The sequence below is a fragment of the Ornithorhynchus anatinus genome, chromosome X2 (assembly GCF_004115215.2).
Source record: "Ornithorhynchus anatinus isolate Pmale09 chromosome X2, mOrnAna1.pri.v4, whole genome shotgun sequence".
NCBI classification, from domain to species: Eukaryota; Metazoa; Chordata; class Mammalia; order Monotremata; family Ornithorhynchidae; genus Ornithorhynchus; species Ornithorhynchus anatinus.
In genome coordinates, this window is record NC_041750.1 from 8,274,433 (window position 1) to 8,301,568 (window position 27,136).

A 27,136-nucleotide genomic window follows, 5' to 3' on the forward strand; every position below is an offset into this window, starting at 1 on the left:
CGGGCACACGCACACACACCCCAGTAGCAGCCTATCGAAACGATCACCCTCTTATTCCCTAACCGACAACCTCCGCTCCCCACCCCCACCCCCCACGCCACACACCCCCTTTTCCTAGTCACAGCACGCTTGCACGCACACGCACCCACAGGCACACACGATCCCGAGGGGTGGAAGGCGGAGGGGCTCGTCTCTATCATGGTGCGGGGAGGTGCCCCCTCCCCGCTGACCCCCCCACCCCCCCCTACCCTCACCAGGTCCCGTCGAGACCAGGATTGTGCAATTCCATAGAAAACAAACTGAACGGGAAAGAAAGAAAAGACCAGAAACGGAGAAAAGTACAAACAGGCCCGTATCAAACCCCATGATCGTCACAGCTCCCCGCCCCCCTCCCCCGCCCGCCCCCCTCCCCCCCCAGTTGTGCTTCCAGTATCGCTGCCCTGCGGAGGTGCCGGCAGGAGGATTGGGGTGGGGGTGGAGGGCTGGGACGAGCCCTGGCCCCGCCGGGGCTGAGGCGGCGGGCACCTCGCATCCACCCTTGTTCCTGCGCCCGCCTCGATGCCCTCCTGCCACCTTTCCACCGGGCAGGGTCCACACGAGGCCGGGGGGGCTGTGTGTGTGTGTGTGTGTGTGTGTGCGCGTGTGCCAGTGTGTGCGGGTGGGTGGTCGGCGGCCCCCTCCCCCTCCCCCCCTCCCCTCTCTCCCTGAGCCCAGTGGTGGTGGGTCAGGGGAAGAGGGGGAGCGGGCAGGGGCCGGGTGGGGGCAAAGGCCGCCCGCCCCCCCGCCCCCTCCCCACTCTCTACTGCACGGGAGGTGCGGTCCGCTCGGCGCCGCCGGGGAGGAGGCGGGCGAAGTCCGTGAGTGGGTGGTGGGCGTGCGGGTGGGGGTACTCGGCCCGGCTCCCGCCGCTATTGAAGGTGCGGGTGCGGCGCAGGGGGCCGGCGCGGGGCAGGCTCACGTCGGGGCTCCAGGGCCGCGGGGCGTCGGAGTCCGTGGGGGCCGAGACCACCCGGCGCTGGTCGGGGCTGGGGCGGGGGGTGACCGGGAGGTCGGCCGCGGCCGGCAGGTAGCGTCCGTCCCCCGTGGGCGGCTCCCCGGTGGGGGGCACCCCGGGCTCGGGGTCCATGAGGCCCGCGTGGGGCAGCGCCCGCCCGTGGGGGGGGGCCGGCGGGAGGGTCCCGGAGCGAGGCGTGGAGCCGGCCGCCGGGGCCCGGGTCCCAGCCCCGGGGGCAGCGCTTCTGCTGCAGGGGGGTCTGCTCGGGGGTGGGGAGGGCCCCGGAGTCCAGGCCGGGCGGGGGGTGGCCGTCGCCGTGCGGCAGGGCCTTGGGCCAGCCGTGGGGCATGAGGGGGGCCAGGAGGGTCTGGGGGGGTGGCCGGCCCCCGCGGCCCCCAGTCCCTCGCTGGCGCTCGCCCAGACGGCTGACGCTCAGCACGGCCGCCTCACCGTGGGGCAGCATCACGGTCTCCTGCTCCTTGCGCCGCGCCAGCCGCCGCCGGTCCCGCTGGGCCACGAACCAGCACACGCTGAAGCCCGACACCACGGCCCCGATGACGAAGGCGGCCACCGACGACACCACCAGCAGGTTCACCGACACCAGCCCGTCGGGCTCCTCCACGAAGCTCTCCTTCACCAGCCCTGGGGCGGGGCGAGAGGCGGCGGCGACGGGGGGGGGGGGGTCACCCTCGGCCCCATCGGGGGCAGAGCGCGGGGGTGGGGGGGTGCCGCGGCCCAGGCGGAGAGGGGCTCCGGGAAGGGCAGCGAGGCAAGGTCGGGGAGCCGGGGAGCCGACCCTTCCCGGGGACGCCCCGCCCCTCCGCTCTCTCACCATCGCAGTCTCCCAGGTGGGCCGCGCCGCCTCCAGAGAGGTCCTGGTGGAAGGTGGCTCTGGGCGAGTGAGGGGGAAAGGTCAGACACTCGGTCGCCCCCGGCCCCCGCGGCCCCCCGGGCCCCCCGGGCTCCCCGGCCCCCATCCCCATACCTGCTAAGGGGGTCGAGGAAGACGCAGGCGCCATCTGGTGTCCAGCCGCAGTAAGGGTCCCGACTGCCGATACAGCTCCTGGTGGAGCCGAGGATAATAATAATGTTGGTATTTGTTAAGCGCTTACCACATGCAGAGCACTGTTCTAAGCGCTGGGGGAGATACGGGGCAATCAGGTTGTCCCACGTGAGGCTCACGGTTAATCCCCATTTTCCAGATGAGGTAACCGAGGCACAGAGAAATGAAGTGACTCGCCCAACAGTCACACAGCTGACGAGTGGCAGAGCCGGGAGTCGAACTCGTGACCTCTGACTCCGAAGCCCAGGCTCTTTCCACTGAGCCACGCTGCTTCCAGTAGGACGGGGGGTGGGGGGGGGCGGCACGGGAGCGGCCCCATCCCCCCCGCCCCCCCCCCCCCGCGGCCCACCCTCCTGGCCAGCCCGCTCCCGCCATCCCCTCCCGTAGGCCGCCGCGAGCTCCCTCTCCTCGGCCCGAACGTCCAGGCCCGGGACTCACTTCATGCAGCCCGTGTGCTGCTGGCAGCGGGCCACAGGCACCCGGACCACGCAGCGCGGGAAGGCCAGCAGCAGGGCACCTGCCGCGGGGTCCAGCTCCATGCCCAGCAGCCGCCGGCCGGCGTCGCTCTCGCCGCCGCACCTGTGGGGCGATGGGGCCGGGGTGAGGGAACCCGCCCCCCCGCCACACACACACACACATGCACGCACGCACTTCCAGAGGACGGGGCCCAGGGCAGGGGCTGCTGCGGGGAGCTGGCATCAGGGGCCACGTGGGGCTAGGGGCGTGCCGGGGCGAGGAGTGGCGGCCCTCCCAAGGGGCACGGTGCCCACTGCGTCGGGACGTGGAGGGTGCCGGGGGCGGGGGTGTCCCTGTCCCTGCCCGCTTCTTGCCCCCCCACCTGTCGGGCCGGTAGGTCTCAAACTCCTCCAGGAAGACGCTGTGGGGGCCGGGGCCGGGGCCGGGGTCGGGGTGGATGAGGAACTTGAGGACGGCGCCCGTGTCGGAGCCCAGGAAGATAACGGTGTGGTTCCCCCCGGGGCCGGCGGCCGTGTCCACCACGATGCGGGTCAGCGGGTGCCTGGCGGGCGGGGGGCGTCACGGACGGGCATTCGCTGGGCGTCTCCCCCGCCCCTTTCCGGCCGTCCGGGGGGACAGGCCACGCCCTTCCTGGGACCCGAGGGGAGACGCTGCCCCCTTCTCCCCCCCCCCCCCAACACACACCTCTTTCAGCAGGGCTGGGGAGTCCGAGACGGGGCAGCCTCACCCCTCCAACTGCCTGTGGGTCTCTCTGACTTGCCCCACCTCCCTGTCCAGCTCAATGTCTCTCCATCTGTCTCTTGCTACATCTCTGTCTCTCTCCATCACTCCGTCTCTGTCTCGCTCTCTGTATCTCTCGATATCTCTCCTCTGTTTCGGTGTCTCCTTCCGCGCCTGGGTCTTTGTGTTTATGACGGTGTGTGGGTCCCTCTCGGTCTCTTCATCTACCTCGGCTTCACATGTGGGCACTGGCCCCTCAGCCGCACAAGGGCACGAGTGCCCCCAAACACCCCCCCCTCTCCCCAGCACCGGAGCAAACGTCGGACTGCCCGAACTCCCTCGGAGAAGAGTCGGACGGGGAAGTCGCCGAGTTGGGTGGGGTGGGAAGGGGGAGAGGAGCCCGGGGCGATCCATCTCCCGGCCTTCCCCCAGCTCCAAACCCACCCCGCCTAGCCCTAGCCTCCCCTCCTCATGGCTCCCCGTGCTCCAGAATCACACACCCGCAATCTGGGGACTCGTGGGCAGCGAAGAGATTCCCTGGCAGCCCAGAGGGGACGGTGGGAGGGTCGGGGCGGGGGGTCCGGGCTCTCACCAGGTCAGGGTGCGGATGATCCAGGGCACGGTGCCCAGCGAGGGCACAGCTTCGTCCATGAGTGGGTGGGTCTTGACGAAGTTGAGGATCTCGTCCGGGAAGGCATTGGACGAATTGTAGCGCATCCCGGGGGCGGCACAGCAGCCGGGCCTACGGGGGGAAGGAGTGAGTGCGGTGCGTGCGTGTGCCTGTTGCGGGGGGAGCGAGGGGGGCTCCTCTATTCTTCTCAAGCACTTAGAGAAAATGGAAGAGCCGAAGAGAGGCAGAAACTCTACTCTGACTCTTCAATCAGGAATTCTCAACAGGCTGGCACAGAGCCCAAACAACTGCATAAGGGGAGCAGGTCAAGAGGCCCGGGGGGGCCAGGTGGAGGCTGGGGGCGGGGGGGAGTGGCAGGGACAGGAGGGGGAAGCCTCAAAACCCATTCTTGGGAGCAGTTGAGTGGGAGAGGTCGGGCGGGAGACCAGAGAGTGCCGTTATTGGTTACAATGAGGGTTTTGGCTTTTGATCGGCTGGGCTCACCGGCCCCCCCGGGGGTGCAGGTAATCGAGGACAGGTTAGTTTTTCCCTTGACCCTGGCGTGGGAGGATGAAAGAGGAACAGGGAGGGGGACGAGTAGCAGAGGGAGAAAGAGCACGCACCGGGGCTTGGGCACCAGCTCCTCTGGCACCGGGGTCCAGATGGATTCGGGCGACTTCTGCTCTCGGAATCGGCCGTCGAAAACCGCCGCCATCTGAGCCATATCAAAGGCGCAGACCGCCGAGCCGGGGATGCTGTGGGGCGGAGGGGAGGGGGTGAGGGAGGTTATCCTACAGCCCTCCTCCCCCTCCTTGTCCTAGGATCTGCCGGCCTGCCCCTGACCTTCAGGCTTTCCCTTGGGCCTGCCCTAGATCTCTCTTGCTGCAGCTCCCACTTTGGCTGCTCCCAAGTATCTTGATCCTCCTCCCCCAGGGGGATGGGGGAGGGTACCGGGAGCCCCCCCGCCCCCGCCACCACACACACACACATCACTGACCTGTTGTCTGGGGTTGAGAAGACGGCCAGGACCACGGACCGCCCGCCCAGGGTGACCACATTTGTCACGGCCTGGATGACGTTGAAGTAGAAGTGGGAGTCCCCCGGGACAGAGCAGTTGAGCCGGGCCTTCAGGAAGGACGTCCACTGCTTCTCCAGCACCCGTGGGGAACCCCCCGCATCGTTGCTGCACACCCTGGCCACCCGGGATACCACCACCTGCAGAGGAAAGGGGATCGGGCTGGGAGGAGGGGGAAACTCAAGGCCCCCTGCCCATCCCTCCGGTTCCTCCATCCAGGCTCTGTCTTATTTTAGCCCTCCCTCACCGCCCCCCCCCCGCCATTCCCCCAGGAGGGAGGAACCGCTGAGCCAGACGCCCCCCCTCCCCAACCCCTCAGGGGTCGCACCTTCTCTAGGTAGTTGAACTCCATTGCGATCTCCCGGAAGAAGAAATACACGTGCCCCTTCCACTCGACCGCGTGGACAAAGTACGGCTCTATGCGGGGGGCGGGGGTGGGGGGTGGGGGGGTGGATATTAGGATCCGGCCTCTGACGTGGTGCCAGGTTGGGGCACCCTTAGAGTAGCAAAACTCAGGGGTGAAGTAAGAGGGTGGGGGCTTAGAGTGGCTGGGCCATCGGAGGGGTGTTCGTTGCGACCCCGGCATGGCGCCAGGCCGGGGAACTTTGAGGGGAGCGGGAGGAACTGCCCCCCGAATCTCAGGGAGTGAAATGAGAGCAGGCGGGGACTGTGTCAGTGGTGGGAAGAATCCTCGAGTCCCAGGAGATTGGAGAGGAGGCGGGGAGGGAGGGTAGATTCAACCCTCCTCGGAGACTCTTATTCTGGAGGGGCGGGGAGCTCCTGGACTCCCACCTTTGAACCACTTGGAATCGTGTTTGACAGTGCGCAGGGTAGGGCTGTTGCCCAGACTCCGGTAGATCACTGCGTCGATGGCTAGGAAGTCAGTCACTGTAGCTGTGAACAGCATCCCATCTGTAGGGGAGTTGAAGCAGGAGTAGTGGGGGGAAGGGGGGGGGGAGGATGAAGGGAGGAACGGAACGGCTGGAAGTCAGCAGGGAAGAGTAAAAGAGGCCAGCAAAATCCCTTCCCCACACCCCTCCGTCTGACTCTGGCACGTAGGGCGGTGGCGAGTCTGAAGTATCCAGAGGGATTCGGAGTGGGGAGGGGAGGTGGTCCGACGGAGATAGGAAGGAAGGAATCCAGCCCCAAGGGGTGGGGCTGACAGGTGGGGAGGGGAAGGGTGGGCAGGCACCCACCAGAGAAGAGGGCCACGTTGGCATGCCTGGGGTCATAGGGGCAGCGGGCCATTCCACTGATATTGTCTCCCATGGGCTCCAGGGTGTCCAGCTGAGGGCAGTGGAGATCGGAAAGTCCTTTGAGAGCCTCAGAGCAGAAGCCCGACGGGCAAGCTCGCTGCCCCTGAGCCATTCTGGCTGGCTCGGCCCCACTCCCAGCAGCTCCCCTCCCCAGCTTCCCACTATTCCTCCCCCTCCCCATCCCCTTCAGGATCCCGGGGCCGCCCACACGATCCCTCGAACGCACCCATCCCCGGATACCCCCCCCCCCCCCCCCCGCCAAGTGCGGGCGCCAGCTCTACTCCCCCACCACCCCGCTCTTCTGCCCTCCGGCCCCAGGGGAGGTGAGATGCCCCCGGGGGGGACGCGGGCAGGTAGGCGGGCCGGGCGAGGCAGGTAGAACTCACGCTGTAGTTGGCACAGATGGGGTTGAAGGCGTTAGAGCCGCAGACGAACAGGGTGCTGGCGTTGCGCACCAAGAGCACCTTCACGAAATTCCGGCATTCGGCCTGAGCGGGAGAGGGGGAAGAAGGAAATGAGGGCAGGGAACGTGCCTACCACCTCGGTTACATCGTACTCTCCCAAGCGTTCCGCACACTGCTCTTCGCGCAGTATGTGCTCAGTGAATACCATCGACTGATTGAGAGAGATGGAAATGGGGAAGGATAAGGCGAGGTGGAAAGGCGAGGGGTGGGGAGGGCGGATGGAGAGAGGGAAATGAGGAGAACGGCGGTCCCCGTCATTTGGGAGACCTCTCTGGTCTCAGATAGGGGTGCCCCCCGCCCCCAGGCCAGAAGGACGGGGGTTTCCACCTCTGGGGGTCGGGGAGGCTGGGGGAGGAGGGGTAGACGGGGTCAAAGTTCCCGCCCCTCTTCCCCCATCCGAGCTCACCTCCTGCTTCCCTTTCATTCGGCAGATGTTGATGTCGTTCTGGTTCGAGCGCCAGGTCAGCTTCTGGGTTGGGGCAAGGAGTGGGGAGAGGAGGATTTGAAGGACTTGGAGGCAATTCGGGCAGGTATAAGTGTGGGGGGGGGGGGGCGGGGGGATCGGCACATCCTCCCTCTCCACTCCCCCTCTGTCCTCCCCCTCTCCATCTCCCTCCCGCTCGGCGCCCCCTCCTCGCCCCGTTCCACTCACGCGGTGATAATGCAGCTCCCGGATTGGGGGCGGCTCCAGCTCCAGCCTGTACAGATGGTCCCTGGTGGGGAGGGGGAGCGGGGCGGGGGGGTGGGGGTACACGTGGATCATTAAAAGGGAGAGGGGGATACATCTCTCCCAGCCCCTCAGCCTCCTGCCCCTCCAATCCTCATGTCACCCCGCTGCCGTTCCTCAGGGGACCCCGCCGCGGAAGATGGAGTCGTCCCCCCGGGCTAGATCTCGGGGGGCGGGGTGGCGGGGAGAGGGGATGGAAGAAACGTCCCAGGGCTCTGCCAGGGCCCAGATCGGGCTGGAGGGCGGACGCGACCCCCCGCCACCCCCACCCCGGCCGGCGCTTCCAGCTGCCGAACCTGTCTCCGATGAAGAGGGTCCGGTTGACGCGCAACATGCGCTGGATGTTCAGCGGCTCCGCGCCGCCCTCGGTCCGGTCTGCGCCGCTACCCACGAACACAGGGTACTGCTTCAGGTCTGGAGGAGGGCAAAGGGGTCAGTAGGCTGGGGGCAGGTAGGGGGGGAGGGAGAGGCCGTTCCGGGCTCGGGGACCCAGGACTTCCCCCCCCCCCCCCCGCCCCAAGTTCCGGGGTCTTGCCCCTAACCCGCCCTCCCTCCCCACTTACAGTGTTGGGGGGCTACGCTGATAGGTCTCGGCTCCTCGGGGAACAATGCCTCCCCTGTCTCCAGCAGCAGCAGCAGCAGCAGCAGAGAGCCGGGAGGACGCATGGTGTCCCGGAGTTGGGGGGCAAGGGTGGGCGGCTGTGCTGTGGGGGCGGGGGGAAGAGGAGAGGGGAGGGGAGGGGAGGAAGATGGGCTCAGCGGAGAGAGGCGAGAGGACGAGGGGCATGCAGTGCGGCGGGGCCGCCTGCAGGGGGCAGTGGAGGGAAGGCCCCGACCGGAGCCACCTGTTCTGGGCGCTCAGCTGCTCCAAAGCCCCGCAACAGGGGCCGGGTTCGGAGGGGAGGGCAAAGGCGGCGGGGGAAGGGGAGGGCCCACCTCACCCCCAGGAGCTGCAGCCGGCGGGGTGGGGGGATGCGGGCTGAGCCGGCAGAGAAGCGGGCGGCCGGCAGGATCTGTTCCCAGGACCCCCCCCCCCCCCCAACCCAGATAGGCTCCCGCCTCGGTCCCTCTTGGGTCAGGGCTCCTTGCTTTCCCACCCGGGGCCGCGCCGACCCCCTCCACCCTCAGTCCCCCCGCCCTCTCTCCAAGCACAGGTCTCCCACCTGAATCTCGCCCCCCCCAACCCCTCCGGATCAGCTCCCCACGGCCCCCCTGCACTACCCTTTTCCCATCCCTCGTCCTGACTTCGGGATTAAAGACCATTTCCCCCGTCCCTCTCATCCCGGAATTGACGGCTCCAGAAAGCTCAGGCCGGGGAGGAATCCCAGCTCGGAGAGGGAGACAACATTTTGGGGGGGTGGGTTTTGGCGGGGGGCGGGACTCGCTCAGGCTAAGGGTTAGAACGGCTTCTCACTGGTCATAAATGGTGCAGCGGCCTTGGGGCCGGAGCCCACTCCATCCAGCCGAGGGACGGAGAGACACAGAAGAGCCAGAGGAGTGCAACAGATCGGAAAAGGAGTCTGATTCCAGGCGGGTGACCACAGACTGTACTCTTCTGGGTTTCATTCATTCATTCGGTCCTTCCAAGCGCTTGGTGCAGTGCTCTGCACACAGTCAGCGCTCAATAAATACGATGGAACGAATGAATGAATTTATTGAGCCCTCACTTTGTGCAGAGCACTGTACTAAAAGCTTGGGAGAGTACAATACAACAAGCAGACACATTCCCTGCCCACAGCGAGGTTTGTTTCTTTCGCAGAGCTTCATGCGGTACTCTGCACACAGCACTTAATCAATACCTCTGTTCCATTCCTCCCACCTGGAATGCCTCCCTTGCACCCGCCCTCCTCCAATCTCTTCAACAAACCCTGGGATTCCCTGAGCAGGAAGGGTCCCAAGAGATCATTCCGTCCAATGCCCTGCCTCCACTAGGCAGGGGGAGTTCTGTAGTCAAAAAGTACCCCGGACAGAGACTCCACATCCTCTCTTGATGTCCTTGCTAGTGTCTGATGTCCCCCGCAAACAGCCGGAAAGTTCTGCCCTGGGTTCTAACCCTGTTCCCTCATGCTGCAGTTTCCTCTTGTTTCCTCACTGTACTAGCCTGTCCCATCCACTCCTACACCCCCACACCCACAAACACATTCTGCCTTCCTTACAGACTCTCATCCATCCCCATATACAAATGTAGGCACGTACGCCACATACTCAGACATCATACTGTTCTACGGACCCACGCGCATTCCCCTGCACAAATACAGACCCTCATACCCAGACACAGGTGTAGAGATGTAGTCCCAAACCCAGAATTGTATATATGTGCTTACGAATACATGCTCGGACACAGACGTACACACAGACCCAGACAGACAAACCCACCTCTACACACACATTCCACCCCTATACATTCACATACATCACATCCTTCAATTTACACAGGGATGTCCAGACACCTGCCAGAAATATGTAGATGCCCACGAAGTCCTCCGAACATGTCCACTCCGCACATCGTCCAGCCCTCACGCCCAGCCCAGAAGGCCAAAGATCCTCTTAGTCCCCTCCAAAGTACCCCCGCTCCCAACTGGGATGTGGGGAACCTGGTTGACGATAGACAAGTAACTGAAGAGAGACTTAAGAGGCTTTCATATCTGACTTCCCTCTTGTGGGCAGGGAATGTGTCGCTTCTCTGTTTTGTACGTCCCGACTACTTAGTCCAATGTGCTGCACCAAGAGGGCACTCTAAAGCCTTATTAAAAGGACATCCCCTCCGACTAAACCCTCATTTCCTCTACTCCCTCTCCCTCTGCATCACCTTGACTTTGCACCCTTCATTCACCCCGCCCTCAGCCCCACAGCACTTATGTCCATAGCCGTAACTGATTTTAATGTCTGTCTCTCCCACTAAGCTCCTTGTGGTCAGGGAATGTGGCTACCAACTCTGCTTTACTGTATTCCCCCAACTGCTGAGTACAGTGCTCAGCACACAGTAAATGCTCATTTATTGACTGAATAGTAAGAGCTTAGTAAATACCAGTTGCTATTATTATTATTATGGTCATTATTCTTATCACAAGTACCACAGCCTCCACTATTACTGTTAACCCCACCCAACTAGGTGGGTAGTGACTCTGTGGGGGCAATGGGAGCTGGTAGCCCTGGCCCCAGAGGTGGAGAAGAAGCCACCGTTGGCCCCAAAGCCTCACTCATCAGGGTCTCCAACCAGCTCAGAGTGTCCAAGTGGGGCCGGGAAGACCCTAAATCTTGGGCCTCTGTCTCTCCCACAACATGCCACTAGCCTGACCCTACCCCTTTCTCTTCTCACACTCGCAGTGGATACCCTTTGGGATGGTTTGGCCAGAGATCTCTGAGGGCTGATATTCTCTCTCTCTCTCTCTCTCTCTCCCCGCACTGGTGTCTCCAGGGTGTGTGAACCACCAGACCTGAACCGTACTGGAAAACCACCCCCGACCTAGAGAGGGAAGGAGACAGGTGAAAGGGGATGACCGCCGACCCGATGACGACACTGCAGCAGCCGAACCGGTGCCGGTTTGGGAACCGGGGCTCCCGTGGGTGTGGAACACCCGTGGACCCTAGGCTGGATGGCAAGAGGGTTTGTGGGGAAACCGAGGGAAGCCCTGAGCCCAGGGCAAAGGCCCAGGGACAGAGAAGTAACTTGGAAAGAACTGGGGCATCCCCGATCCTAGCTCAGGGAGTGGTCCGGATCCAGGGAGAGATTTGCGGTTTGTAACTGGATTGGATTTTATGCTCCTTTGACCTTGTACTGCTGCAACCTTGTTATCTGCTGTGAGCCCATTCACTTCCCATCGCTGCTTATGATTTTACTCTAGTACTGGAACCAGCTCTCTTTAGCTTTAGCAAAACATTTCTGTTCTTTTCCGAGAGGACGCCGTGTGACCTGCGTGTCCGAGCCCCCACATCCGTGTCGGGATGGAACTCCCGAGTGAGGAGTTAGCTGAGCGAACACAGCTACCGGCCCCAGTGGAGAGCAGGGCCGGAGAGCAGAACCTGAATGACTTCCACAGCTTGGGGGGGTTGAAACTTTAGGTGACGGGATGGTGGCAGTGATGAACCTGGGCAATTTCGGGGTTGGTGGGGCGGGGGGTGACTCCAGCAGAGAAACATCCCTTAACACTTAGTACAATGCTCGGCACATAGTAAGCGCTTAACAGATACCATGTTTACGATTATTCCGGCTGGAGCGTAGGAAACTGGGGATTTTGAGACTCTGACGGTTGGGGGTTGGGGAAATCCCCGCCTGCTGCAGGTGGGAGGAAGCCCTGAAAGAGTCCTGTAGGGCAGGGGGCGGGTGGGGGTGTTTGCCTCAAAAAATCCCCAGGCTGGGTCCTGAATGGCCATAGATGAGGGTTGTGGAAGAGTCAGTGCTACAGTGCGAGTTCCGGGTTAGAGAGAGGAAAAACACCCACATGGAGTGAGAAGTGTGGAGACAGGAAAAGCACGAACCCCTGTGCGTGTGTACGGGAATGGGGGGGGTACGGGGGGAGGCGCCTGCCAGTATAAATAGCGGCTTCTGTCTTCCTTCCTGGCTTTTTTGCCTCCCCAGGACTTCCAGGATTTGTGAGTAATGTGGCTTTTCGGTTTCATGGATTGCCCTCCCTCCCACCCAGCTTCCTCCCCTTCCTGCCAATGGGGCCAAGGCAGTTGTACACGAGGTCACTGGCCTCTGGCCTCACCCTGATCCAACCTTCCCATTCTCCGCTTCCTCAGCTCCCCTCCGCACGCCATCCTCCTGCCTCCGTTCCATTCCTCCCACCTGGAATGCCTCCCTCGCACCCACCCCCCTCACATCTCTTCAACAAATCCTGTTCCTACTCCCTCCATCCCTTTCTCCCACCTTTCAAAACTCTAGGGAAAATCCACCTCCCAGTTTAACGCCACCCCGCCCCAATCACTCCCATCATGCCGACTCTGCTTCCTTTTGGTCCTGGTGCCCCTGCAGGAGACCATCTTGGACTGGCTAGACCGGAGGGCTGACCCCCTGAACTGATGTTCTTCCCTGGCTCGTGGATCCTCTTTGAAAATCGGGTGTATCGCGTGTGTGTGTGTGTGTGTGTGTGTGTGTGTGTGTGTGTACTTCTATCCCTTGTCCACTTGACATTAGTTGTGTCTCTCAAGCCACTCTGTGACTACAGCCCCTCCCCTCCAGCTCACAGTCCCTCTGGCCTGCCACAGAGGAGTTACCCCACAAACCCTCCCCAGATGACATTCCTACAGCACCTAGTACCTCCGGGTAACAATAATAATAATGATAACAATAATAATAACTGCAGCATTTGTTAAGCGCTCTTATGTACCAGGCACTAAACGCGGGGGTAGATGCAAAATAATCAGGTCCCAAATGAGGCTGATAGTCTAAGTTGGGGGGAGAACCGGTGGTGAATCCCCATTTTGCAGATGAGGGAGCTGAAGCACAGAGAAGTGACTTGCCCAAGGGAAGTGGCAGGGAAGTGGCAGAGGTGGGATTAGAACCCAGGTCCTTCGACTCCCAGGCCCGGGCTCTTTCCACTAGACCGTGCTGAGTACCCCCTCAACGACACCCCCCCACCATGACACCCTTTACTCACCCCACCCTCAGCCCCACAGCACTTATGTACGTATCTGTAATTTATATTAATATCTGTCTCCCCCTCTAAGACTGTAAGCCCCTTGTGGGCAGGGAGCATGCCTACCGACTGTTACATTTTATTCTCCCAAGAGCTTAGTACGGTGCTCTGCACACAGCAAGTGCTCAATAAATACCGTAGATCGATCGACTGATTCAGTCGTCATTATCGGCAGCATTATCACCAACAATGCTTACCTGGTACAGGACACCCTACTGAGCACCTCCTGGTTGCAGAGCATTGTACTGAGTGCTTAAAGAGGGCAGAGCACTGGGCACTGGGCTGGGCATCTACAGGGTGCATAGCACTGTATTAGGTTGTATAGTGAAAGAGCCTGGCTCTGACTTCAAGGAGCTTACAATCTAATAGGGGAGCCAAGCAGGCACAAATGGTCAAATATGCAATAGGTAAAGGAGTCCGACCTGATATAAAAATGATAAAAATAAGCAATTAAATAAGTAGACTACGTTTAGAATAATAATAATACGTGTGGTATTTGTTAAGTGCTTACTCTGTGCCAGGCACTGTGCTAAGCGCTGGGGTGGACACAAGCAAATCGGGTTGGACACAGTACCTGTCCCACATGGGGCTCACAGTCTTACCCCCCATTTTACACAAGGTAACCGAGGCACAGAGAAATGAAGTGATTTACCCAAGGTCACGTAGCAGACAAGTGGCGAAGCCGGGATTAGAACCTAGGTCCTTCTGACCCCCAGGCCCATACTCTATCCACTAGGCCATCCTGCTTCTCTCAGGGTGTGAACCTCCTGTGGGACAGACAGTGTGTCCAATCCGATTAGTTTATATCTACTGGTATACCCAGAGAAACTAATATATTTTCAAGTGTTAATTTATACTGAGAGGAGGGGGTGGGGATCAATCAGGGAAGGCCTTCTGGAGGACTTTGTGGTTCTTTTTTTTTTAGGGGCACCGTAAGTGGGAAAGGACATTCCATGGAGGGAAAGAGCATGATCAGTGGGTCAGAGATGGGAGGGTTGAGAGAGAGATTCAGGTAGGAGGTTAGCTTGGGAGGAGAGAAGAGTGTGAGCTTCAGTGTAGCAGGGAAGGGAACAGAAGGAAGGAGATAGGTAAGAGGGAGACAGCTGGTGGAAAGCCTTGAATCCAACGGTCGGGAGTTTCTGTTTTATGTTCTGAAGCAATTGGAAGCCACTGGAGGTGTCTGAAGAGCGAAGCGGCGTGTGCCATCCGCAACAGAGAAATACGATTTGAGCAATTGAAGAGGGAAAGACAGGCTGAAGAGAGGAGAGGCTGGAGGCATAGAGACCAGTGAGGAGGCGGAGGCAGCAGTCCAGCCAGGAAGTTTCGAGAGCTTGGATCAGGGTAGTGGCCAGAAGGGTGGAAATATTGTGGAGGAAAAAATCATCAGGCTTTAGCGGCAGACTGGATGTGGGAAGTAAAAGACAGAGAGGAGTCAAAAATGACATCAAGGTTGTGAGCTTCTTGGACAGGGAGGATGGTGGTGGTGGTGTTGACTGTGACGGAAAACTTAGGAGGAGGAGTGGGTTTAGGAGGGAAGATGAGCAGTTCAGCTGTAGCCACATTGAATTTAAGGCAGAGATGTCCTAGGGACCAGAGGATATACAATACTGGGCAGCAGGGGAGAGGACCGGGTTTGGCAGCTCTCCACTTAGAGCAGGGGATGGAAGCCAGGTGCTTGGAGAATAATAATAATTATGGAATTTGCTAAGCGCTTACTATATGCCAGGCACTGTACTAAGCGCTGGGGGGGATACAAGCAAATCGAGTTGGACACAGTCCCTTGTTCCACGAGGGGTTCTCAGCCTCGATCCCCATTTTACAGATGAGGTAAGGCACGGAGAAGTGAAGTGACTTGCTTGAGGTCACACATCAGACAAGCGGCAGGGCCGGGATTAGAATCCTTGACCTTCCGACTCCCAGGCCCGTGCTCTATCCACTATGCCACGCTGCTTCCCTGAGCTCTTGGAGAGAGTGAGTGGAAAAGGACAACAGAAGAGCTTGGTGAGACAGCTGCAGTTCTAGTGTGAGGACAAGAAAAAGAGCCAGCAGAGGAAACTGAGGAATAATCAGTGTCTCAGGCAGCGGAGGAGTCCAGGAAAATTAGGACCAGCCAGCACCTATTAGACTTGGCCAAAAATGAGCTCCGATGAGCCCTGTCTCAGAAAAGTCAAGGGGGAACAAACCAGACAGTAGAACATTGAGAAGAGTGTTGGTGGAGAGAAAGGAGAGCTATGGATATAATACTTGGAGTTTTATACAAGGGAAGCAGCATGGCTTACTGGATAGAGCATGGGCCCGGGAGTCAGAAACACCTCGGTTCTAATCCTGCCCCTGCCCCATGTCTGCTGTGTGACCTTGGGCAAATCACTATGACTCAGTTCCCTCAACTCTAAAATGGGGATTAAGAGTGTGAGCCCCAGGTGGGACAGGGATTGGGTCCAACCTGCTTAATTTGTATCTACCCCAGCACTTAGCACACTGCTGGGCACATAGGAAATGCTTAAAAAGTACCATAATTGTTACTATTACTAATAGTACTAATGATAATTATAATAGTATTTGTTAAGCACTTACTAGGGGTCAAGCAATGTGCTAAGCGCTAGAGTAGAAACGAGCTAATCATGTCATTCATTCAATAGTATTTATTGAGCGCTTACTATGTGCAGAGCACTGTACTAAGTGCTTGGAATGAACAAGTCGCCAACAGATAGAGACAGTCCCTGCCATTTGACGGGTTTACACCCTTTTTGAGATTGAGAAAAGTTTTTTTTTCAGCACAGAGGAGACTTGGGCTTGTTGGAAGACAGAGGGGAAAAAAGTCATAGATGACGAAATGGTGCAAGAAAGCAGTAAGAAAGGGAAGGAGGGTGGGAGCAAGTGTTTTTGAGTGGTGAGAAGAGTTAGGGTCCAAGATCCAGAAGAGGAGTTGGATTTTCTGACCAGGAGACAATTGGGTTGGTGGAGAATGTGGGCTTTGGAGGAGGAGAGCATGGAGGAGGAGGAGGAGACCATGAAGGAGGAGGAAGAGGAGTAGAAAATGATGATTGTGGTACTTGTTAAGCGCTTACAATGTGCAAACACTGTATTAAGAACTGGAGTACCTATAAAATAATCGGGTTGGCCACGGTTCCTGTCCCTCATGGGACTCACAGTCTAAGTAGGAGGGAGAACAGGTAATTAGCCCCTATTTTCAGATGAGGACAAATTAGGCACAGAGAAGTTAAGAAGTTCCCAAGGTCACACAGCAGGCCAGTGGAGGAGCCAGGTTTAGAACCCAAGTCCCTTGAACCCAGGCCCATGCTCTTTCCACCAGGCCACTCTGCTTCAGCGAATAATTGTGGATTTTGTTAAGCTCTTACTACCTGTCAAGCACTGGACTAGGTGCTGGGCTAGACACAAGGTAATCAAGTGGGTCACAGTCCCTTTCCCACATGGAGCTCACAGTCTAAGTGGGAGAGAGAACGGGTATTGAATCCCTGTTTTATAGATGAGGAAACTGAGGCACAGAGAAGTTAAGTGACTTGCCCAAGGTCACACAGCTGGTAAGTGAGAAGCAGTGTGGCCTAGTGGATCTCTATCCCCCAGGCCTGGGAGTCAGAAGGACCTGGGTTCTAATCCTAGCTCCATTACTTGTCTGCTGCGTGACCTTGGGCAAGTCACTTCATTTCTCTGTGCCTCAGTTACCTCATCTGGAAAATGGGGATTAAGACCGTGAGCCCTATGTGGGATGTGGAATGTGGCCAACCTGATTAGCTTGTATGTACAGTGCCTGGCATACAGTAAGAGCTTAACAAATGCCATAAAAAAAAAGTGGTGGAGTTGGGATTAAAACCCAGGTCCTCTGACTCCCAGGACTGGGCTATTTCCATTAAGACCACGTTGCTGCTGCTGCTGCTGCTGATGGATGAATATTTATTAAGTGCTGGCCCTTGAGAATTTTATGCCTTCTGGCCTCCCGCAGGACGAAACCAGCAACGGAGCCTGTTCCAGAGGCCATTCCCCTGGGCTCCCCTTCCTGTCCTTAAAACACCCTGCCCTCTGCAAGCATCTGAATTCAGCCGCCTGGAGCTCAGTCTGGCCCCAGAAATACCAAGCAAGCAAAGCCTCGGGAAGGAATGGGATGGGGAAACCCGGGAGTGTGAGTGTGCGTGTGCATGAGTGTCTCAGTGGGAGAGAAAGTGTCTGTGGGAGTGGGTGTGCCGGTGTCGGCAGGAATGTCTGGGGCCGGGTTCCCGGTGGCTCCCTGGGCTGGGAGAGGGGCCGGTCCCTAGTGTCACCCTGGCCAGTCACCCTGACCAGACGGACCCCACGGTCGTGCTCCTTCCCCCTCCCGGCTGATTCCTTGGCCTTTCTCAAGCTCCTCTCACATCCCGGGCCCAGCCCCCCACTGGTGTCAAAAACTCCCGCATGCGGCTAGCAGTGGTTGGGTCCAGATCCTGCTTCCCTGCGGCGGTCGCGCTGCTCCGTGACACTAATTAACTGGGGCCGCTTAGCCCGGCGCCCGGCCAGCCTGCTGCCCCAGGGACTCCGACCCTGGCCGCCCGCCACCATCCCGGCCTGGCCTGGCACCTGCCCAGGACAGCGCAATCCCCCCACCTCTCCAAGAGTCCTGTCAGCCCTCTACCCAGTCCTAACCATTTCTGCCAGGGTCCTGCCCCTCCCCAGCTCCCTGCCTTGGGCCCAGGAAGGTTAGACCAGGTCTCCAGTCTAAGCTCTCCACCCCCTCCCACCCCCGCCACGAGCCCAGCAAAGAGACATCTGAATAAACCGAGAGACGAAAGACGTGGGCCTGAAGGGGGGTGGCGAGGAACGGTGGGGGGGGGACAAGGGGATGAAAAGGAGCCAAAGAGACGCCTGCTGCCTCTCCCCCCCCGCCAACAGATGGGTTGATGATGTCACCTGCGAACCCGATACCCCCCCCCAGCTGTTCACCGGGAAGATGCCTGCTAATCTGGCTTGCTGGAAGGGGGAAGGGAAGGGAGGCCTAGGATGGGGAGAGAATTTGGATCTCCAAGTCCTGCCCCCGTGGTCTCCGACCCATTCCCGTTAGCATCAGATCACCCCTCCCTTCCACGTTTCCCCACCCCCACTTCAAGGGGGATTAGGAGAGGTCCCACCCATGGACAGGGGATTAGATCGGGTGACCCCCACCCCCTTCCCACCCAGAGGGTCCCTTCCAACTCTTGGCCTCTACCACCTTCTTCCCAACCCTAACCCTCCCCTCTCTGGGCTGACGGCACCGAACTAGACCAGACGGCAAAGGTGGGTGCACATAGAGAGGAGGATCGCGTGTCCGGGTGCTTCTCTAGAACCAGCTCACCCTGCCCTGCCCCCTCTCCTCCTCCCCCTGCCCTTGGCGTCTAGTTACAGCTCTGCTTCCAGCTGCCTCCCACCCTCATCACCCCCGCCGGCTCCCAGAGAAGGGTCTCCTGCTCCCCACGGACGCTGGAGCGAGCCGGGGCTGTTTCATTTTAGAGGGGAAAATGGGAGGGGGGCTCCATCGGTCTCTCCAGACCCCCGGCCCCTCCTCTCGGGGGGGGAGGCTGGCAGAGTGGGGGGAGCACTGTGATGGGGAAAGGGGGTGGGGCTATCCTGAGGGGGCTGGGTCAGGCCCAGGGGGGCGGACCCCGAAGCTGCCGCCCTCCGGCTTGCTCTCCGGTACGCCGCAGCCGGCCCGATCCCCGGTTAATTAATTTTAATTACCGTCTCTCACCATTTGGAAATGGTGCACGTCGGTGACCAAATCCAGCGGCAGCTACTTGGCAATTAGAAAGAGAGCAAGAGCGAGAGGAGAACCGTCCTTGCAGCGCTCGGCGAGTCGTTTGAAGGAAATTAAAGTGTCATTTACCCCGCACGTGTAATTAAGAGGGCCAGGCTGGAGGGATGGGGTGCGGGTTAAGATGGGGTGGAGGTTGGTTACGGGGGAACGGTCAGTAGCTGCCGGGCCCTCGGGCGCCATTCGGGGGGATTGTGTAGTGGCTGGAGGAGTGGAGCTTGCTCCCACCTAGTCTCGGAAACAGGGCTCATTACAAGGGTCATCTGAGTGTTCTGAGCTGGGAGGAACAGGGAATCCGGCCCCTTCCTCCCTCGCATCCACCTCCTGTCTATCTGTCTGTCTGCCAGAACGGGAGAGCCTTCCTGGGGCTGACTTTAGACTGGTTTTGGGCCACCCGGCCACAACAGGTTAGCGGTTCCCCTCTAAACCTACAGCAACCCTACGTTAACAGTCCGGTAGTCCTCATCTTCTTAAGCAGGCCCCCCTCACTGCCTCCTCTGCAGCCCCCCAGACAAACGAACACACACACACATGAGTCTCCCAGGTCCACGGTCATCATCCGCTCTCCTCCCCCAGCTCCTTGGCAGCGACCCTACCAGGCAGGAGGCACGTCAGAAGAAAGAGGGAGGAGGATGCTGGAAACGGAAGGGGATCCGCTTCCAGCATGGAGAAAACAATTCATGGCAAAGAAAGCGTCCCGGAGGGGTGCGGGGGAAGAGACTCTGAGGTCACGGCAGACCCCAAGGTGAGGAAGAGTCAACCGCAGTCAGAATTGGGGCTGGAAGGATGACAAGCTGATCCCTCATTGGTGGTTGGATCCTGAGGGAGGGCTGGAGCAGGGAAGAATAGGAAGCCATGAAAAGGCTGAACAGGTGGGAAAGGGCAAAGATTGCAGCAGGAAAGATTCAGGCTAGACTAGAAGAAGGACTTGGCAGCAGATGGGGCCACAGAACGCTGGGCCAGCCTGAACAAGGCTGTGGGGAGGTGGGGAACCAGCAAGGTTCTGGGCCATTCTGGACCTCTGGTCCTCTGGGGAAGACCAACCTTAGCTCTGTCGGGAATGCCCTCCCTCCTCACATCAGCTAAACTAACTCTCTTCCCCTCTTCAAAGCCCTACGGAGAGCTCACTTCCCAGACTGAGCCCTCCCTTTCCCTCTGCCCCTACTCCCTCCCTCTGCTCTACCCCCTTCCCCCCGGCACTTGTGTATATTTGTATGTATTATTTATTACTCTATTTTGTTAATGATGTGTATATACCTATGATTCTATTTATCTGTTTTGATGGAATTGATGCCTGTCTGCTTGATTTGTTTTGCTGTCTGTCTCCCCCTTTTAGACTGTGAGTTCGTTGTCGGGCAGGGATTGTCTCTATCTGTTGCCGAATTGTACATTCCAAGCGTTTAGTACAGTGCTCTGCACACATTAAATGCTCAATAAATACGATTGAATGAATGAATGAAGAAGCCACAGGTCCCAGGTTAGGAGGGTGATGGGGATCTCAACCCTTCCCCACTTCCATGCCCCCAGCTCCGGGAGTGTGGAAGAGCCTGGGCCCTGGGATATGCATCTGCTACAGGCCAGGCTTTGATCCTCCTACACCCTGAGACAGGAAACAGTGCTATTCCAAGTGGCTCAATTATTTGTGAGTTCAGAGTTCTAAACTCTCATCAGCTTGTGGGCCTGCCCTCCCTCAGATTGACCCCAAAAGACCAAGGACTCCCAGAGTAATGACAATAATAATAATAATAATAATGAAGTTTTTACTACGTGCCAAGGACCATGCTAGGTCTTGGGTAGATACAGAATAAGGGGGAGAGAAAATGGAGGTTAAATCCCAATTTACTGGTGAGGAAACCGAGGCCCAGAGAAGCTGTGACTTGTCCAAGGTCTCACAGCAGGCAAGTGGTGCTCTCCTGTGCTCTCTCCACTGGGCCACGCTGATTCTTCTTTTATGGTATTTGTTAAGTGCTTACTATTCTAAGCACTAGAGTAGATGCAAGATACAAGATTGGACTCGGTCCCTGTCCCACATGGGGTTCTCACTCTAAATCAGAGGGAGGAGAATTGAGTCCCCATTTTACAGATGAGGTAAGTGAGGTACACAGAGAAGTTAAGTGACTTGGCCAAGGTCACACAGCAGACAAGTGGCAGAGCCGGGATTAGAATCCAGCTCCTCAGACACCCAGGCCTGGGTTCTTACCACTAGGCCACACTGCATCTCCACATGGGAAGCTCCCATTCTGTCTCCTCCACCAGGCTGGGGGCTCTGGGGGACGGAAGGACCCCACAGAGCTCCTTCACTCCCAGGGACAACCCTTCTTAAACTTTAACGCTTTTATTCTAGGGGCTTGGCCCCAACCCACAGTCGTGGTTTGCAGAAAAGGGCGCAGAGTGAGTGTATGCTGGGAAATGTAGTCCTTCAGCTCCAGCCGGGGACCAAGACTACATCTCCTAGAATGCCTGGCAGGGTGGGAGGGTGTGGGAGGGAGTGCTGGCAAGTTCCAATTTAGTGCCGGGCTCGGCACACAACAGGAACTCAATAAATACTATCGATTGATTGACTGATTCTAACCTCGGCTAAGAGTGGGCTCTATCTGGGAGGAGGAGGGGTTGATTGTGTGGTCTGGTAGCCGTGGTCGATGACCAGAAGAAAGATTTTTAATAACCTGCTGCTCACGGCCTCCCGAATTGTTTTCTTAACACTTTACTTTCTAATTTACTGGCACTTTATCTGGACATTCCCCAGTGGAGAGATGATGAATGGGGGCTGGGTAATGAAAGAGAAATACGTTCTCTCAGCTCGGGACCCCCAGCAACAGATCGGGATGAACTCTGGCTTCAGTGGCCAAGTGGGCCCCTGTTCTCCGCCCCCAACCCCCGACCCAACAGCCTCTCTGTCACAGAGATCCTGTTCAAGAGCGAGTTGACTGGCAAATAGGGATGAGTTCTCCTGTCTCCGCTCCTGAGCAAGGAGTGGGAATGAGAGGAGAAGAGCCATAACTTCTTCCCTATCCTTCCCCAGAGCTCCCTCTTCTGCTCCTGACCTAGGCCAGGTCAAACTGGCCCCAGGGAACAGGAGAAGCCTCCAGCAGACCTAATCTCCAAAGTCAAGTGGAGGGAGGAGGGGGAGGGGAGAGGAAGGGAATGCTGCAGATGGGGGTCTAGGGATCACGGAGGCAGGGCGGGCAGATTTCCTCGGCTCCATTCTGGCTGTTGGCTGTTCCCAATCTGTCAGAGTCGACCCAGAGTACCTCCCTAGGAGTCCTGCCCCCCTTGCCCCCGCCCCGCTGAGGCAACCGTCAAGGACCCAAAGGAACACGCATCTGTGAGACTCCCTCCGACCGTCAGACTGGTCTGGCTTTGTGACTGTCTTGTTCCCTCTCTCTGTCCCCACCCAAATTATCAATCCCTCAAGGCAGAGGACTCTGTTTTCTTCAGGTGGGGGTGTGAGGGAGAAGAACCGCTCTCTTCTCTTTCTGAGGGCAGGGACCAGCTCGTCTCCTCTTTCCATCCCTCCCCACGGAACCAGTACAGAGTATCTCCTGTCTCTCCCCACTCGGGCTGTCAGACCCTCTGGGGCACGGATGGGGTTTTCTTCTCTTTCGGTTCCTGCCCCAAGCCCCCAGCCCGGGGCTCTGTCCGGCTACCTGTGAGGGATGGGGGGTGAGGGGGGCGGGGGGCTGCGGAGGAGGCGGAAAGCAGGGCACCCGGGACATGCTGTTGATTGACTGACGGGAGGCACCGTGCTGGGCACATGCCTGCGATGGCGACAATGAAAGCGGAAACCGGACCCCTGCAGGGAGCCAAGGAATTCCCACGGGGCGGATGTGGGAAGCATCAGGAATCTGAGGACTAGCACCAGCTGTTCCTTCCCTTCTCCCTCCCAGGAACGGGACCCACCTGCAGCAGGAGGGATTCAGGGTAGACACTGTGGGCAGCCTTCCCCCTGCCCCCTACCCCCAATTCAAGAGCAACCATTTTGGGGAGAGAGTTCAGGCCGAGGTGCCCTTATCCACCCACAGGGGTGGATCCATCCTCACTGTCCCCCTCTCCAGCCTCCTGCCCAACGACCCCTCACCCCAATCCAGAGAGAGAAGGAAAGAGAGGGAGCTGTCCACACGCACGCCTCTCAGGGAGCTATGGGAGAGCCACTGGCCTTATTTAGAGTGCCTGCAGGCTGGGATGGATTTCCTCTGAGGCCCTCCTCTGCTGTCATTTCAGCTTCATGTGCTGCGCTCCAGGGCTCGCCTCCTCTCTCCCCACCCCCACCCCCATTCTCCTCCATTTCCAGCCCTCCTTGGGGTGGCGGGGGAGTGGTTCTTATCTGCACGGTGAGAGGGGGAGGAGAGAGAAAAGCCCGCTTCCTGCACCCGCAGGAAGACTCGCATATCTTCTTGCACACAGTAGCACCCACGTGCCTGCTGTGGGTGGGTACTCCTCCTATGCCTGGGCCCATATGCCAACGCTCACCTTAGAAAGCATGCAAGGGACCTGCACCCCAACTCCCTCCTGCCCCCCCTTTCTCTCTGGTCCCCAGCTGACCTGCCTGAACAACTCTAGGGGACCACAGGGAATGGGGGAAAGATGGAGGGGGAGGGAATGGGTTAACCTTTGTCCAGGAGCAGACTGCTCCCCTTTTCCCCTCCCCAGCCATCTCTTCCTCCTCCTCTTCCCCCCTCCCCATCACCATTCATCTCCTTCTCTCTTCCTCCTCCTCCTCCCCTCCCCCCCCCCCCGCATCCCCTTACATCCCCTCCACAGCTTATATTCCCTCTGTTGACACTTCAGCCCTTCTGTGCCATTTATGCACCAAAGTACTCACAGCACCTATGTACAGATCTTTCTACCTTATTGAGTCCTTACTGAGTCCTCCTATCTGTAGTTTATTTTAGTTTCTGTCTTCCATGCTAGATTGTGTAAACTCCTTGAGGGGAGGGATCATGTCTACCAACTCTATTGCGTTGCAATCTCCCAAGCACTTAGTACAGTGTTCTGCACACAGTAGGCACTCAATAAATACTATTAATTGATTGATTTCCCCTCCCCGCTCCTCCTCCTCCTCCTCCTCCTCCTCCTCCCTGTTATGCCTGAGCCAGATCAGGAGTTGCCTCCCTGAACTATGCACCCCGACACTTTGGTCGTGCAAAGCCCAGATGCGTGGCAGGGGTCATGGCTCAAGACAAGGGACATGTCAGGGATTAGAGGTTGGCAAGGTGGGGCTCGTCCAGTGGACTCTCCCACCAATTGCTCTCCTTACGTTCCTTATTCCTCTTGGCTTGGTGGGTAGAGCATGGCCCTGGGAGTCAGAAGGACCTGGGTTCTAATCCCAGTTCCGCCACTCGTCTGCTGTGTGACTTTGGGCAAGTCACTTCACTTCTCTGTGCCTCATTTACCTCATCTGTAAAATGAAGATTAAGAGTGTGAGCCCCATGTGAGACACGGACTGTGTCCAACCTGATCAATTTATATCTACCCCAGTGCTTAGAACAGTGCTTGGCACACAGTAAGAGCTTAACAAGTACTATGATTATTATTATTACTCCCCCCTTCCTTCCCGGCAGGGTCACCCTACCCTTCTTCTGTGTTCCCCTTCCCCCGTATTAAAAATTTCAGTCTGAAATCACTGCGTTGAGGCAATTTTATGGAATTCGAAGTGGGGCTGTGGGGAGCTGCCAGGAAATTCAGAGTTTTGGAAGGGCTTGAAGAATCCAGGTTGGCCGACTATATGGGTTCAATTCAAGGCAAGATTCCTCCGCCTTCACCTCTTCCCCCACATCCCTTCTTTACTTAAGTCTGTGTAGATCTAGCCTTAATCACTGAGCCCTGGAGGGAAACGATCCAGGCCTAAGGATGGTCAAACCTTTCACCTCTCCCCCAACCCTCCCCCTCCGTTCCCTCGCTGAGGTGTAGACCAGGCCACAGATGCCCTATCCACCCGTCAAGAACAAGGACAGATACAGCAGGGGAAGCGTGGGTGGGGGGAGGGTTGGATCTAATCGATCCCTCATCCGCACCCCCTTGCTAGGCACCCAGCTTCAGAGGCAAAGCAGAAGCGGGAGTCGTGAGGGACCAGTTCCGGAGGGTGGGAGGGAGGGGAGAGGAGAGGGGCCTTCTGATCCCTGTCCATCTCCTGGAGGGGAGCAGAGAGATGGGGTTGCCCATCCTCCCCGGCAAAGGTGGGCATAACGAGGACAACCCAATGAGGCGAGTCCTCGAAGGGTTCCCGAGGTGTGTGTGTGTGAGGGGTGGGGGGTGGGAGGGCTGGAGGAGGATTCCCTCTCCACGACGGAAGGAGGGGAGGCTAGAAAAAACAGCCTCTACTCCTCACCTTCTCTCGGGAGCCGGGATGGTGCCTGCCTGTTCCTCCTCTCCCATCGCATTGACCTGGGGGAAGGGGAAGAGGACGGGGGACCCATCCTCTCCCCATAGGGTCGTGTGGGTGCCCCCTAAGCCCCCATCTCTGGGACGACTTCGCATCCTCAGCCATCAAGTTGTCCCCATCGCACCGCCGCACACGTGCAGCCGCCTCCTGCCCCCACGTGACCGAGCTCCTCGGCTCAGGGGACCAATCGGCGGCGGGAGGCACCGGCTTCTTCCCTCCCTCCTTCCCTCCGGGCGGGGCGGCGGGGCGGGAGAACATCAACGTCGTCCGAACGTTTCCCCCGCGATCCGTCCCCGTCCCCGTCCCTCCTACTCGGGAAGCCGGAGATGGTTTCTCCCTTTGTCCCTTTGTCTCCTCTTCCTAGCGGGGGGGAGATGGGGAGAAGGGGCGCGCACCCATCATCGCCGCCTTCCCCTCTTCCCCCCCTCCCCCCATTTCGGGGAACGCGGATCCGAATCCCGATTCCCGGGCGAAGGGGATCCGGATCCCAAAAGGAGGAGCCGGGTACCGCGGAGGTGGGGCGGGGGGGGGGGGGCTTCCGGGGCCCGGAGGCTGCAGGACTCCCTCGCCTCCCTCCACCCGCTAACACACACACACACGCACACACACAAATTTAGCCGCCTCCCCCTAGCAGCGCCCCCCTTTTTACCGCACACCCCCAATTTCCTGCTCCGGCCTCCCACTATACCGTGCCACCTGCCTGGGGCTCCCGAGTCAACCCGTCCCCGTCTTCGCCCCCCCCCCCCCCCATTTAGCTCTCCACCCATCGCCCGCTGCAGCCGCTAACAAAGCGGAGGCTTCGGGCTACGCCGGCCGCCGCGGGCGTGGAGCAACGGAGACGGCGGGGGGGGGGGGGGCGTCCTCGATTTGCCAGAACAGCGACCTTCTCAATTCTTCAACCCATCCCCTCCCTCGATATACCTCCCGGCGCTGCCCGGCACCCTACCTCGCCACTGTCCGCTGCGTAGCCGGGGAGGGCGGGGGGGGGGGGGGAGTGGGGGAGATGGGACTCTGTGTGTTGTGTGTGTGTGTGTGTGTGTGTGTGTTGGGGGGGGCGGGGGTCTTAGGGGTCTAGCTACCGCGGCGCAAAGTTTCAAGTACCCCCCCCCGCAACCGCACCCCCCCTTCCTTCCCCAGGGGGTGGGAGGCTTACCTCGCAGCGAGCCGCGCGCTGGCTCCTCCGCCTGGGGCTCCGCGCACCTGTCCTCAACCCGGCATCCTTTGGTGGGGGAGGGGGTGCAGGGCTGGTAGACACCCCCCCCCCCCCGGCCGGAGCGCCCCTAGCAGGAACGCCGCACCAGCTGGTCGCAGCCGAGCAAAGGCACCTTGTGGTCTCCGCCCGGCCCTGGGGCAGCTGCTGGGCGGCGGGGGAGGAGGAGGGGGAACGGCTCCCGGGAGGGGGGGGGGTGCGGGAAAAGAGAAGAGGGGAGAGAGATGGGGGGGATCCTCTCCGCCCCCCCCCCTTCCACCCCCGGGGCGCCGGCACCTCCCGGCTCAGCTCCTAGATCCAGCCCCCGGGCCCGGGCTCTGGTACAAGCTCGGGCTGTGACTCCGCGCTCCCATCTCCGTCGGCCGGCGGCTCCCCAAGTCCTCGGCCTCCTCCTCCTCCCTCTCCACCCGCCCCCCCCCGATCTCGTCCCCTCCTGCCGCCGCCACCGCCGCCGGCACAGCGCAAATCCAGGCCTGGATTCCGCCGTCACCCAGAATGAGCCGCCCCCTCCCCGCCCCCCCCAGCCCCCCGCCCATTGCGGCGGGTCCGGCACACCCTCTCTTCCACCCCGGCCCGGAGCAGGCAGACCCTCAAAAATCTCGATGGAAACCAAGGGCGCCGAGGGACCCAGGAGTCCTGGTGGGGTCGGCGGATGAGGTGGAGGTGGCGGGAGGACTGAGTCGGGGCAGAGTCGGGACCGTGGCCGCAGGAGAGAGACTCAGCGAAAGCAGGGTCCACTTAGA

At 59.4% G+C, this 27,136-nt stretch overlaps 1 protein-coding gene across 2 annotated transcripts; it reads right to left on the reverse strand.

Annotated features, from left to right (window-relative positions):
* Positions 1–771: 771 nt before the first annotated feature.
* SEMA6B (semaphorin 6B) lies at positions 772–26,787 on the reverse strand. 2 transcript variants are annotated; one of them, XM_029052631.2, is made up of 17 exons: positions 26,337–26,459; positions 7,950–8,090; positions 7,683–7,800; positions 7,312–7,372; positions 7,066–7,128; positions 6,582–6,683; positions 6,136–6,226; positions 5,732–5,851; positions 5,268–5,356; positions 4,862–5,079; positions 4,488–4,619; positions 3,847–3,996; positions 2,896–3,075; positions 2,496–2,636; positions 1,980–2,057; positions 1,827–1,885; positions 772–1,636 (listed from the first exon to the last, which is right to left on the reverse strand). In XM_029052631.2, exons 2-17 carry the CDS (start codon positions 8,050–8,052, stop codon positions 909–911), a joined length of 2,433 nt encoding a protein of 810 aa, XP_028908464.1. In that variant the 5' UTR covers positions 8,053–8,090; positions 26,337–26,459; the 3' UTR covers positions 772–908. The 2 variants fall into 2 exon arrangements, with proteins under 2 accessions (XP_028908464.1, XP_039766462.1); XM_039910528.1 differs by lacking the exon at positions 2,896–3,075 and having other exon boundaries at positions 773–1,636; positions 26,337–26,787.
* Between the last annotated feature and the right edge of the window lie 349 nt (positions 26,788–27,136).